The sequence below is a fragment of the Hypanus sabinus genome, chromosome 20 (genome assembly GCF_030144855.1).
Source record: "Hypanus sabinus isolate sHypSab1 chromosome 20, sHypSab1.hap1, whole genome shotgun sequence".
NCBI lineage: Eukaryota > Metazoa > Chordata > Chondrichthyes > Myliobatiformes > Dasyatidae > Hypanus > Hypanus sabinus.
The window spans coordinates 659,276-674,059 of record NC_082725.1 but is presented as its reverse complement, the minus strand read 5'-3'; the positions used below and the strand labels follow the sequence as shown (position 1 = coordinate 674,059).

The window sequence follows — 14,784 nt, the reverse complement described above, 5'->3', positions numbered from 1 at the left end:
ACATTCGGAAGGTTTCAATGAGATCCCCCTGCATTTTTCTGAATTCCATTGAGTACAGACCCAAAGCTGCCAAATGCTCCTCATATGATAACCATTCCCAGAATCCTCCTCGTGAACCTCCCACTGGGCTCTCTGCAATGGACTCTGTTTCTGAGATAAGGGGCCCAAAACTGTGGCAATACTCCAACTACAGCCTGACAAGTTTCTTATAAAGCTTCAGTATTATCTCCTTGTTTTTATATTCTATTCTCCTTGAAATAAATGCCAACATTTCCCTTCTTTCCAACAGACTCAACCTGGGAATTAATCTTCTTGGAGTCTTGCATGAGGGCCAAGTTCCCCTGCATCTTTGATATTTGAACCTTCTCCCCATTTAGATAATAGTTTGCACTATTGTTCCTTTTTCCGAAATGCATTATCATACATTTCCCAACACTGTATTCTATCTACCACTTTTTTGCCAATTTTCTCCCAATTTGTCTACGTCCTGCTACAATCACATTGCTTCATCAGCGCTACCTGTTCTATCCCTCTGTTCTACTGCACTCTTCATTGCCCTAACATTCACTGTGTAAAACCTACCCTGGTTTGTCCTCTCAAGTGCAACACCTCACAGTTGTGTGTATTAAATTCCTTCTGCAATTTTCCTGCTTTTTATCTCATGATCTCAATATTTATTACTTATTTATTTATTATTATTCCTTTCTTTTTGTATTTGCACAGCGTTGTCTTTAGCACAGTAGTTGAATGCCCAAGTTGGTGCGGGTATTTCCTTGATTCTATTATGGGTTTATTGAATATGCCCACAAGAAAATGAATTTCAGGGTTGTACATGGTGACATATCTACTTTGATCATTAATCTTCCTTGGACTTTGATACCCAGACAGATACAGACATTTTGAAGGGGGAGGGAGGAGGTACCAACAACATAGATAGAAAGGAGGATAATGACCTGCAAGTGAATTTAGAAAGTTGGGTAGTTGGTTAGTAAACAGGATTTCCAAGAATGTAACTTTGGGATTATTTTGTGTGCTACATGCCAATGAGTGTTGAAATAGTAGGTTAAGACAGGTGACTGTATGGCTAACAGCTGGTGCATAAGGACTAACATACCTTGTCAAATTTATACAGACACTGTCTACTACCCTGTCTCCATCAGAATTAATTACTTCCTCAACGAACTGTCTGTAATTCCACTGGTGCTCAAGAAACTTAACTGCATCTGTAACAGCACATCTTGTGCATGTCAGGTGCACCAGAGTGACACTGTAACTTCCCAACAGTTCTTCAAAGTACTACCCAGACCTGCAATCCTAACAAGCTGACAGGAAACAGACAGCAGAGCAGGTACATCCTCTTCAGGTTTCTATGCCAGATACCACTCAAACTATTTACACCATCTAACAGCATTCCAAGTGGTCAACAACTTGTTAAAAGCAATTAACAATGTACAATAAATTGTACCCTTGCTAGAACACAAACATATAGCACGCATTGTTTGTCTCACATACAGCATCTATTTTAATTAACCTATGTTTAATCTAACCTAATTTAACCTAACCCTGGAATTTGGGTACTGGTTATAAGATTTCAGTAAGGACTTCAGTAAGGCCTTTGACAAGGTTCCGCAAGGATGGTTAGTTAGTTAGGAAGGTTCAATTGTTAGGTATTAATATTGAAGTAGTAAAATTGATTCAACGGTGGCTAGATGAGAGATGCCAGAGAGTAGTGGTGGATAACTGTTTGTCAGGTTGGAGGCCAGTGACTAGCGGGGTGCCTCAGGGATCTGTATTGGGTCCAATATTGTTTGTCGTATACATTAATGATCTGGATGATGAGGTGGTAAATTGGATTAGTAAGTATGCAAAGCGAGATTTAGGCTAGTTAGAAGAGTGGGCTGAACGATGGCAGATGGAGTTTAATGCTGATAAGCGTGAGGTGCTACATTTTGCTAAGACTAATCAAAATAGGACATACATTGTAAATGGTAGGGCATTGAGGAATGCAGTAGAACAGAGTGATCTAGGAATAATGGTGCATAGTTCCCTGAAGGTGGAATCTCATGTGGATAGGGTGGTGAAGAAAGCTTTTGGTATGCTGGCCTTTATAAATCAGAGCATTGAGTATAGTAGTTTGAATGTAATGTTAAAATTGTACAAGGCATTGGTAAGGCCAAATTTGTTACAGTTCTGGTCACCGAATTATAGGAAAGATATCAACAAAATAGAGAGAGTACAGAGAAGATTTACTAGAATGTTACCTGGGTTTCGGCACCTAAGTTACAGGGAAAGACAGAACAAGTTAGGTCTTTATTCTTTGGAGAATAGAAAGTTGAGGGGGACTTGATAAGAGGTATTTAAAATAATGAGGGGGATAGATCAAGTTGACATGGATAAGCTTTTTCCATTGAGAGTAGGGGAGATTCAAACAAGAGGACGTGATTTGAGAGTTAGGGGGCAAAAGTTTAAGGGTAACATGAGGGGGAATTTGAGAGTGGTAACTGTGTGGGATGAGCTTCCAGTAGAAGTGGTAGGGGCAGGTTCGGTATTGTCATTTAAAGTAAAATTGGATAGGTATATGGACAGGAAAGGAATGGAGGGTTATGGGATGAGTGCGGGCCAGTGGGACTAGGTGAGTTTAAGCGTCGGCACGGACTAGAAGGGCCGAGATGGCCTGTTTCCATGCTGTAATTGTTATATGTTATATTTTCTCTGGTCAGTATAAATTATTTTATTAACATAAATAATTACCGTAAATTCTGGACTATAAGCCGCTACTTTTTTCCCACGCTTTGAACACTGCGGCCTATACTACGGTGCGGCTAATGCATGTTTTTTTTTCATGCCACCAAAAACATTTTGCCTCGTAACAGTAGACCAATAAAATTGATGAGTAGTTCACAGAGGTCCAATGAAATTGTACGATAAATCAAGCGCACTTTCACAATTAAATTATTGTAAATCAGTCATTTGTACTCACCCTCATCAACATGGAAAACACTCGAAGAAAAGCATATGATGCAGCTTTTAAGTTAAAGGCGATCAATCTGGCGGTTGAAGAAGGAAATCGAGCTGCTGCACATAACCTTGGCATAAATGAATCGATGGTGAGACGGTGGAGACGCCAGCGTGAAGAACTGAGTCAATGCAAAAAGACGACAAAAGCTTTCAGAGGTAATCATAGCAGATGGCCCAAACTTGAAAACTTTCTTGAAGACTGGGTTAACACACAGAGAGCAGGCGGCCGCGGTGTTTCCACCGTGCAGATCAGACTGAAGGCTAAAGCAATCGCCACCAAAATGAAAATCGAAGATTTTAGAGGTGGGCCATCGTGGTGTTTTAGATTTATGAGACGAAAAGGCCTGTCCGTCAGGGTACGCACGACTCTGTGTCAGCACCACGAGGAAAAACTTGCTAACTTCCGCACATTCACTCAAACAAAGATAGCGGAGAATTCCATCGGGCCAGATGATATCATAAATATGGATGAAGTACCTTTGACGTTTGACCTGCCTCTCACTCGGACTGTTAATAAAAAAAGGTGACTCATCCATCACACTGAAAACAAGTGGCCATGAGAGAACGCATTTTACTTGTGTTCTGAGCTGCACAGCATCCGGACTAAAGCTTCCACTGATGGTGATTTTTAAGCGGCTGACAATGCCAAAGGAAAAATTCCCAAAAGAAATCATGGTGAAAGTCAATAAGAAAGGTTGGATGATGGAGAGTCTAATGAAGGATTGGCTGAGAGAGTGCTACGCCAAGCGACCAGGGGGATTTTTTCACAGAAAAAAATGCATTGCTCGTTACGGACAGCATGAGGGCCCATATAACAGATTCAGTGAAAGCTGCCATCAAGAGTACAAACTCAATTCCAGCTGTGATTCCTGGGGGCACCACGAAGTATTTGCAGCCACTGGACATCAGCGTGAACCGGGCATTTAAAGTGGCGCTGCACATTGAGTGGGAGGCTTGGATGACGAGCGGCGAGAAATCCTTTACCAAAACAGGCCGCGTGCGAAGAGCATCGTTAACTCAAGTCTGCCAGTGGATCCTAAATGCATGGAGCCTTGTCACAACATCCACCATCACCAACGGGTTTCGAAAGGCTGGACTGCTGCGTGATGAAGAGGACCGCGTGCGCTCAAGTGAGAGCGACAACGAAGAGACTGAAGTGAGTGATGAGATCCTGAGGTTGTTCAATTCAGACACTGAAGAAGAGGACTTTGATGGTTTTAGTGCGCAGGAGGAAGATGAAGAAGGCGATCAATAACTTTTCCTGGTAGGCTGCAGTATATATTTTTTTTACCAGTCGTTAGGAGATATTGGAATGTTGTTCGTGCACTGTTCACTAAAAAAGTATACGCAACGTAATTTGTGTGTTACCGATACTTATGTATATTTAAAAGTAGCTGTGTTACAGGCACTGTTCGAAAAAAAGCATTTGCAATATGTATTTATTTATGTTACCATACGGATTTAATTAAAAGTTAAAAAATCCTCATGTGTAATATCTTTCTGTGTAAATATCTCATATTACAACGTGGGACACCTGCGACTTAAAATCCGGTGCGGCTTGTACAAGTACAAAATTGATTTTCTTTCTAAAATTAGAGCGCGCGGCTTTTAATCAGGTGCGCTCTGTAGTCCGGAATTTACAGTACTTAAGTTAGAGAATGCATTTTCTGCAAGTGAAACACTTCGTAAAATAAAAAAACACAAAATGCTGGCAGAACTCAGCAGGCCAGACAGCATCTATGGGAGGAGGTAATAACGACGTTTTGGGCCAAAACCCTTTCATCAGGAGTGAAGTAACATGGGATGGTCGAGGGGGGATAAGAAGTGGGGGGAGGGATAAAGTAGAGAGCTAGGAAGTGATAGGCTGGAGGGAAATGGGCTAGGGAGAAGGTGGAGAATTATGGGAAATAAAAGAGAAAGGTAGGGCTGGGGGGAAAAAGAGAGAGAAAGAGAACCAGACTAAAATGATAGATAGGGATGGGAGTAAGTGTGGGGGGCAGGGGTATCAACGGAGGTCAGTGAGTTGGATGTTCATGCCGGCAGAAAGGAGGCTACCTAGGCAGGAGATAAGGTATTGCTCCATCGACCTGCGTGTAGCCTCATCTTGACGGTAGAGGAGGCCATGGACAGACATGTCGGAGTGGGAGTGATCTGTGGAATTGAAGTGTGTGGCCACAGGGAGATCCTGCCACTGCTGGAGGACCGAGCGCTGGTGTTTGGCAAAAAGGTCTCCCAGTCTGCGGTGGGTCTCCTCAATGTATAAATGGCCACATCGGGAGCACCGGATACAATATACCACCCCAGTTGACTCGCAGGTGAAGTGGTGCCTCACCTGAAAGGACTGTCTGGGGCCTGGGATGGTGGTGAGGGAAGAAGTGTGAGGGCAGGTGTAGCACTTCTTCCGTCTGTAGGGATGAGTGCCCGGAGGGAGGTCCATGGGGAGGGATGGGGGGGGGGGGGGGGATGAATGGACAAGGGAGTCGTGTAGGGAGCAATCCCTGAATCCCTGCGGAAGGCCAAGTGGGGGGGAGGGGAAGATGTGGTTGATGGTGGGATCACATAGGAGGTGGCGGAAGTTACAGAGGATTATGCGTTAGATCTGTAGGCTGGTAGGGTGATAGGTGAGGACCAGGGGGCTGGCGGGTGGATGGGGTGAGGGCAGAGGTGGGTGAAATACGGGAGACGCGATGGAGGGCAGAGTTGATAGTGGACGAAGGGAAGCCCCTTTCTTTAAAAAAGGAATACATCTCCTTTGTCCTAGAATGAAAGGCCTCATCCTGAGAGCAGATGCGTTGAGAGCAGTCCATTGTCTCCCAAACCATTTCTGATCTCATCAGCTCAGGAAATCTCCCATCCATGGCCACCAAACTTATAGTTCCCACACCCCGCACTTCCCATCTCTACCTCCTACCTAAGATTCACAAACCTGTCTGTCCAGGCAGACCCATTGTCTCTGCTTGCTCCTGCCCCACTGAACTCATTTCTGCGTTTCTCGACTCTGTTTTATCTCCCCTTGCTCAATCCCTTCCCACCTATGTCCGTGATACTTCCCATGCTTTACATCTCTTCAAAGATTTCAAGTTCCCTGGCCCCCACCGCCTCATTTTCACCATGGACGTCCAGTCCCTATATACCTCCATCCCCCACCAGAAAGGTCTCCAAGCTTTCCGTTTCTTCCTGGATTCCAGACCCAACCAGTCACCTTCTACCACCACTCTTTTCCGCCTCACAGAGTTAGTCCTCACCCTTAACAATTTCTCCTTTGGCTCCTTCCACTTCCTCCAAACTAAAGGTGTAACCATGGGCACCTGCATGGGTTCTAGCTATGCCTGCCTTTTTGTCGGCCATGTGGAGCAATCTATGTTCCAAGCCTACACCGGTATCTGTCCTCCTCTTTTCTTGCGTTATATCGACGACTGCATCGGTGCTGCTTCCTGCACGCATGCTTAGCTCGTCGACTTCATTAACTTCGCCTCAAACTTTCACCCCACCCTCAAATTCACCTGGTCTATTTCCGACACCTCCCTCCCCTTTCTAGATCTTTCTGTTTCTATCTCTGGAGACAGCCTATCCACCGAGGTCTACTACAAACCTACTAACTCCCACAGCTACCTAGACTATTCCTCCTCCCACCCTGTCTCCTAAAAAAATGCTATCCCTTTCTCTCAATTCCTCCGCCTCTGCTCTCAGGATAAGGCCTTTCATTCTAGGACAAAGGAGTTGTCTTCCTTTTTTAAAGAAAGGGGCTTCCCTTCGTCCACTATCAACTCTGCCCTCCATTGCGTCTCCCGTATTTCACACACCTCTGCCCTCACCCCATCCTCCCGCCAGCCCACCAGGGATAGAATCCCCCTGGTCCTCACCTATCACCCTACCAGCCTACAGATCCAACGCATAATCCTCTAACTTCCACCACCTCCTACGTGATCCCACCAGCAACCACATCTTCCCCTCCCCTCACTCTCGGCTTTCTGCAGGAATCGCTCCCTACGCGACTCCCTTATCCATTCATCCCCCCCATCCCTTCCCACGGACCTCCCTCCAAGCACTCATCCCTACAGACGGAAGAATTGCTATACCTGCCCCCACACTTCTTCCCTCACCACCATCCCAGGACCCAGACAGTCCTTTCAGGTGAGGCACCACTTCACCTGCGAGTCAACTGGGGTGATATACTGTATCCGGTGCTCCCGATGTGGCCATTTATACATTGGGGAGACCGTTTCGCCGAACACTGGCGCTCGGTCCTCCAGCAGTGGCGGGATTTCCCTGTGGCCACACACTTCAATTCCACAGACCACTCCCATTTCGACATGTCTGTCCATGGCCTCCTCTATCATCAAGATGAGGCCACACGCAGGTCGATGGAGCAATACCTTATCTCCCGCCTAGGTAGCCTCCTTCCTGCCTGCATGAACATCCAACTCACTGACCTCCGTTGGTCCCCCTGCCCCCCACACTTACCCCCATCCCTATCTATTATTTTAGTCTGGTTCTCTTTCTCTCTCTTTTTCCCCCCTCACTGTAATCTCTCCCCCCAGCCCTACCTTTCTTTCTCTTTTATTTCCCATAATTCTCCACCTTCTCCCTAGCCCATTTCCCTTCAGCCTATCACTTCCCAGCTCTCTACTTTATCCCTCCCCCCACTTCTTTTCTTTCTTTTTCAATCTTTTTATTGATTTTCATATATACACAAAAAAAATAATATAGTAATAAGTAAATTATGAATACAATAGACTTGAAATCACATTGATAATAAGATAACAATATCCTACTAAACATCAACAGAAGAAAATACCTTAATCAATCAAGTCCACATGATTATATGAAAAAAAAACAAAAATAACCATTAAAAAAGAAAAAAAATATTAAAAATATGTGAAAAAAATATATATTAAAAAAAAATAAAACACTAAACTAAACTAACATGGGCAATAATAACAGTTTACAAGTATATGATAGTGTCAAAGAACTCCGGAACTCCATACCTGAACATGAATAAGCAGAAAGGTCTGGAAAAGGCCAAATTAATTCATATGAAAATGTCGAATAAACGGTCTCCAAGTTTCTTCAAATTTAATTGATGAGTCAAAAATAGTGCTTCTAATTTTTTCCAAACTCAGATAAGAAATAGTTTGAGAAAGCCATTGAAATGTGGTAGGAGGATTTACTTCTTTCCAATTTTGTAATATAGATCTTCTGGCCATTAATGTTACAAAAGCAATCATTCGTCTGATTGAAGGGGAAAACTGATTACCATCTTCATTTGGTATGCCAAAAATTGCAGTAATAAAATGAGGTTGTAAATCTATATTCCAAATTGAGGAAATAGTAGTAAATATGTCCTTCCAATAATTATGTAAAGTGGGACATGACCAAAACATATGGGTCAATGAGGCCACTTCTGAATGACATCTGTCACATTGAGGGTTAATATGAGAATAGAATCGAGCAAGTTTATCTTTAGACATATGAGCTCTATGTACAATTTTAAATTGTATTAAAGCATGTTTAGCACATATAGAAGAAGAATTAACCATTTGCAAAATTTTTTCCCATTTATCTGTTGATATGTTATATTGAAGTTCTTTTTCCCATTCTTGTTTAATTCTAACTGATATTTCTGGTTGTATCTTCATAATCATATTATAAATAAAAGCTACTAATCCCTTCTGACAAGGATTTAAGGTAAAGATCAAATCTGTAATGTCCACCAAGGTTGAATTAGGAAAAGATGGTAAAACTTTATGTAAGAAATTTCTAATTTGTAAATATCTGTAAAAATTAGATTTAGGTAATTCAAATTTATTGGAAAGTTGATCAAATGACATCAAAGTATCTTCAAAAAAGAGATCACGAAAACATTTTATACCTTTCCTTTTCCATATGTTAAAAGCTTGATCTGTCCAGGAGGGTTTAAAAAAGAAATTAAATAAGATAGGGCTATCAAGAACAAAGTTTTTCAAAATAAAAAACTTACGAAATTGAAACCAAATTCGTAATGTATGTTTAATAACAGGATTAAATATTTGTTTATTAAATTTAACTAAATCCGCAGGAAGACAAGAACCAAGAACAGAGAATAGAGAATATCCCTTTACCTCATTACATTCCAAATTTACCCATTACATTCCAAATTTACCCACTGTGGGCACAGTGGTGAATCCAAATCTAGTTTCCAATACAATAAATTACGAATATTATTTGCCCAATAATAAAATCTAAAATTAGGTAAAGCTAAACCACCATCTTTTTTTGATTTTTATAATTGCTTTTTACTTAACCTAGGGTTTTTATTTTGCCACACAAATGAGGAAATTTTTGAATCAATGTTATCAAAAAAAGATTTAGGAATAAAAACTGGTAGGGCTTGAAATAAGTATAAAAATTTCGGTAAAATCATCATTTTAATAGCATTAATCCGACCAATTACTGATAAAAACAAAGGAGACCATCTTGTAGTAAGTTGATGAATTTGATGAAGCATAGGTAAAAAATTCAGTCTAAATAAATCTTTATATTTCTTGGTAATTTTTATACCTAGATAGGTAAAGTTATCAGTAACAACTTTAAATGGTATCCTATCACTCAATAAAGTTTGTGCATTTAAAGGAAATAATTCACTCTTATCTAAATTTAGTTTATAACCAGAAAAAGTACCAAATTGAACCAACAAGGATAAAATAGCAGGAATAGACCTATCAGGGTCAGAAATATATAACAGCAAATCATCAGCATAAAGAGATAATTTATATAACTTCTCATTACGGGTAATACCAAAAATATTAGGAGATTCACGAATAGCAATAGCTAAAGGTTCTAATGCAATATTAAATAATAAAGGACTTAAGGGACAGCCTTGTCTCGTACCACGAGATAATTGAAAAAAAGAGGATCTGTAGTTATTTGTAAAAACAGAAGCAACAGGTTTATGATATATTAATTTAATCCATGATATAAAGTTAGGACTAAAATTAAAATTTCTCAATGTATTAAATAAATATATCCATTCAACTCTATCAAAAGCTTTTTCAGCATCTAATGAAATAACACATTCTGGGATTGTGGGTGGTGAAGTATGAATTATATTAATCAATTTTCTAACATTAAAAAAGGAATACCGATTCCTCATAAAACCAGTTTGATCTTCTGAAATAATCTGAGATAGTACTTTTTCTAATCTAATAGCTAAAATTTTTGTAAGAATCTTAGAATCTACATTTAATAGTGATATAGGGCGATAAGATGTACATAAAGTAGGATCTTTATCTTTTTTAAGAATTAGAGAAATATTAGCTTCATAAAAAGATTGAGGTAATCTCTTCTTAGCAAACGCATCATTAAAAATTTCACATAACCAAGGAGAAAGCAAAGAAGAAAAAGTTTTAAAAAATTCTACTATATAACCATCAGGACCAGGAGCTTTCCCTGAGTTCATTGATGAAATAGCCTCTCCTATTTCCACCATAGAAATAGGAGCATCTAACAGACTATGGTCTTCATCAGTCAGTTTAGGAATATTCAAATTGTTAAAAAAATTATCTATCATGGACTGGTCACCATCAAATTCTGAATGATATAAAGATTTATAAAAATCTTGAAAGGTATTATTAATTTCTTTATGATCAGTAGTTAAATTACTGTCTGATTTGCGAATTTTAATAATTTGTCGCTTAGTCCAGATAGCCTTTAATTGATTAGCTAACAGTTTACCAGTACGGTCACTACGAATATAAAATTGAGCCCTGGTCCTAATTAATTGATTTTCAATTGAAGAAGATAATAGTAAACTATGTTCCATTTGAAGCTCTTCTTATAAAGTTCTTTGGTAGGAGTCACGGAATAAATCTTATCAATTTCCTTGATTTTATCCACCAATAAAGCAATATCTAAATATCTTTGTTTTCTTTTACCAGCAGAATATGAGATAATTTGACCACGAATAAAAGCCTTAAAAGAGTCCCAAAGTATTCCTCTGTCGATTTCTTCAGTACAGTTTGTAGAAAAGAACAAGTCAATCCCCCCACTTCTTATCCCCCCTCTATCATCCCATGTTACTTCACTCCTGATGAATGGTTTCAGCCCGAAACGTTGTTATTACCTCCTCCCATAGATGCTGTCTGGCCTGCTGAGTTCTGCCAGCATTTCGTGTTTTTTATTTATTTCCAGCATCTGCAGATTCACTTGTGTTCACTTTGTAAAATAGTTTATTTAAAAATTAATTTTAATACTGTCTTCAAAATTAACTTGCAGGGTGCATAAAGGATTAAAGATTAACTTCGGAGCATACAGTGAAACATGTTGTTCAATTCAGCAAGGATTGTGCCGGGGCAGCCCATAAATGTGTTTCTGTGCCAACATAGCATGCTCACAACTAGCTAACCCAAACTGTACATATTTGGAATGTGGGAAGAAACCCGAGGTCCCAGGGGAAATGCTTGCTGTCACAGGGAGAACTTACAAGCAGCGGCAGAAATTGACCCCCAATCAATCATTGCTGCCTCTGTAAAGTGATGTGCTAACTGCTAGACTACCGTGCCATCCACGTTATAGAACACAAACTTATTCATAAAATAGAATCGGAATCAGGTTTATTATCACTGTGTTAAGTGACATGAAATATGTTATTTTGCAGCAGCAAAAATTTCATCAGGGTTTAAGTATAATAAATAGCAGTTCAAATATCAGCAAAGCCAAAACATACCACTTACCACTTTGATTGCATATTGTGCCATCGCTTGTAAATGCCTTGCCGATGTTCCACTCACGATGATAAAATAATTAGCGTACTTCAATTCCATCGGCAATTTGATAACACATATATCTTTGGCATTTTCCTGGCGCAACAAACTCACCAAAACATCAATGTTAAACACTGGCTGGTAAATGGCACCTGATGGAAATCAGAGTACACATTTAGTCTATCGTTATCCATTTTAGGGCCATTTATGCAGAATTCAGCGTAATATATATTCCCTAATAATTGCCATGGTTGATCTAACACATTTGGCTCTTTACAGTTGCTGTAAATCAGCAGAGTGTAAGCCTGCAGACCAAAAAAGTTATGCAAAAAAAAAACCCTCTAAACCCATGGTTTCATCACACACATTGCCTACTTCCACACAATTTCATCATCTGTTTCTACCTAATCTCTGCACTCTTGGCCCATATGTTTTAAATCATCAAAGACAATTAATTTGTAATGTTTTTGGTAAATGTGCCATCTTCCACTTTATCCATATCCGAGCCCATACCAAGCCTTTCTCATTTCCCTCACAAAACTATACTATTGCTTGGTCACTTTCAATTATCTTCAATGTCAAATCCCATCCTAACCCATGTCTGCAATTGAAGAATTAACTGTTTTTGTACAACTTTAGCTAATTCTGCATAGTCTACTGCTTTTCCCACCATTGGCTGCCTTTCCCAATTACATTTAATCATTTGGTCTCACCCAATCAGAAACATCCCTGTTCTTTTACCTATTACACTTCTTCCCCAGGTCCTACACTACTTCTCTGCTGCTGAAAGCTAAGTTGTTTTTAAATACTTTCTCAGTGCCTCAGTCAAAGAACATTAAATGCTTCCATTTCTTTTGATTTTCCTGGCCTGTTAAGTGCTTCCAGTATTATCTGCTTTTATCCAAACCCTTATCAATCTGAGCCTCAACACGTTTCCTCACACAAGTCTTTAGACCATAAGACATAGGAGGAGAATTAGGCCATCTGGCCCATCAAGTCTGCTCTGCTCCACCATTCAATCATGGCTGATCTTTCCTATCTCCTCCTCAACCCCAGTTCCTGGCCTTCTCCATGTAACCTTTGATGCCATGTCCAATCAAGAATCTATCAATCTCTGCCTTAAATACAACCAACAACCTGGCCTCCACAGCTGCAACAAATTCACCACCTTTTGGCTAAAGAAGTTTCTCCGCATCTCTGTTTTGAAAGAGTGTCCCTCTATCCTGAGTCTGTGCCCTCTTGTCCTAGACTCTCCCACCATGGGATACATTCTTTCCACATTTACTCTGTCTAGGACTCCCCTAGAAAGGTTTCATTGAGATCCCCCCTCATCCTTCTAAATTCCAGCAAGTACAGGTCCAGAGTAATCAAACATCCCTCATATGATAACAATTTCATTCCTGGAATCATCCTTGTGAACCTCCTCTGGACCCTCTCCAATGCCAGCACTTATTTTCTAAGATGAGGAGCCCAAAACTGTTCACAATACTCAAGGTGAGGCCTCACCAGTGCCTTATAAAGCCTCAACATCACATCCTTGCTCTTGTATTTCAGACCTCTTGAAATGAATGTTAAATGGCATTTGCCTTCCTCACCACTGACTCAACCTACAAGTTAATCTTCAGGGTGTTCTGTACAAGGACTCCTAGGTCCTTCTGCATCTCAGATTTTTGGATTTTCTCCCTGTTTAGTAAATAGTCCGTACATTTATTTCTACTATCAAAGTGTATGACCATGCATCTTCCAGCAGTGTATTTTATTACCCACTCTCTTGCCCATTCTCCTAACTTAAGTCCTTCTGCATACAACCTGTTTCCTCAACACTACCTGCCCCTTCACCAATCGTCGTATCATCTGCAAACTTGGCAACAAAGTCATCTATTCCATTATCTAAATCATTTATATACAGCATTATATACACTTATTTCCACTTGGAATAATTTACTTATTATTATTTAATTATTTATGGCTTTATATTGCTATATTTCTACACTATTCTTGGTTTGTGCGACTGTAACGAAACCCAATTTCCCTCGGGATCAATAAAGTACGTCTGTCTGTCATAAAAAGAAGTAGTCCCAACACCAACTCCTGTGGAATACCTCTAGTCACTGGCAGCCAACCAGAAAAAGATCCTTTTATTCCCACTCGCTGCCTCCTACCAATCAGCCAATGCTCTAACCATGCTAGTAACATTCCTGCAATGCCATGGGCTCTTAACTTGGTAAGCAGCCTCATCATGAGTGGCACCCTATCAAAGGTCTTCTGAAAGTCCAAATATATAACATCCACTGCATCCCCTTTATCTATCCCACTTGTAATCTCCTCAAAGAATTCCAACAGGTTCGTCAGGCAGGATTTTCCCTGAAGGAAGCCATGTTAACTTTGTACTATCTTGTCTTGTGACAAGATCACAACTCCAAAGCTGCACGGACTGATGCCCTCCTTGGTTAACCACTGCCTTTCTGAATTGCAGAGTAACCCTGGAATTTTTCCGATTTATTTCACCACCACCAACGCGGCACACACAAGAGAAAATCTGCAGATGCAGGAATGTGGGCCAGGTCTATAAATGCTGCACTAAATCACCACCATCCCGTGACGTGGATGAAGATGTTATCACCCCGCTGATCTGCCCCACACCATTTACCTGCCTCCTCCGTGCTGCTCCTTCCCGGGAGCTCGGTGCTGTAGCCCCGGGACCTGAGTGCAGGAGTGCGGTCAGCTGGTGCCGCCTGAGCCCGGAGACCGAAGCGGAGCAGAGGGCGCTGATCGGGTTCCCGAGCGGCCCGGAGCACGGTCCGGACACGGCAGCCGGCCAGCGCTGCAAGGTCAGCGGCTGCCTTCCTCATCGCTCACACACCACCAGCCTTCATAGAATAGGTCCCTGTCAACCGTCACACACCCCGGACCCCAGATACCGGCCGCACATCTCGAACCTCGGCTGCACCGGAGGGAAGAGACGGCCGAACAGTCCGTACGGTGCACGTTCCCGGGCAAACATCGGCTCAACAACAGTTCCGGC

The 14,784-nt window shown here is 41.1% G+C and overlaps 1 protein-coding gene across 1 annotated transcript in view; it reads right to left on the bottom strand.

The window, feature by feature from the left end:
* malsu1 (mitochondrial assembly of ribosomal large subunit 1) overlaps positions 1-14,755 on the bottom strand; it is a 39,595-nt gene extending 24,840 nt beyond the window's left edge. The window contains exons 1-2 of the mRNA XM_059944928.1: positions 14,410-14,755; positions 11,730-11,911 (exon numbers count right to left, since the gene is read on the bottom strand). Of these exons, the coding sequence (XP_059800911.1) occupies positions 11,730-11,911; positions 14,410-14,611 (384 nt within the window). The 5' untranslated portion in view covers positions 14,612-14,755. The remainder of the gene's footprint in view (positions 1-11,729; positions 11,912-14,409) is intronic.
* Between the last annotated feature and the right edge of the window lie 29 nt (positions 14,756-14,784).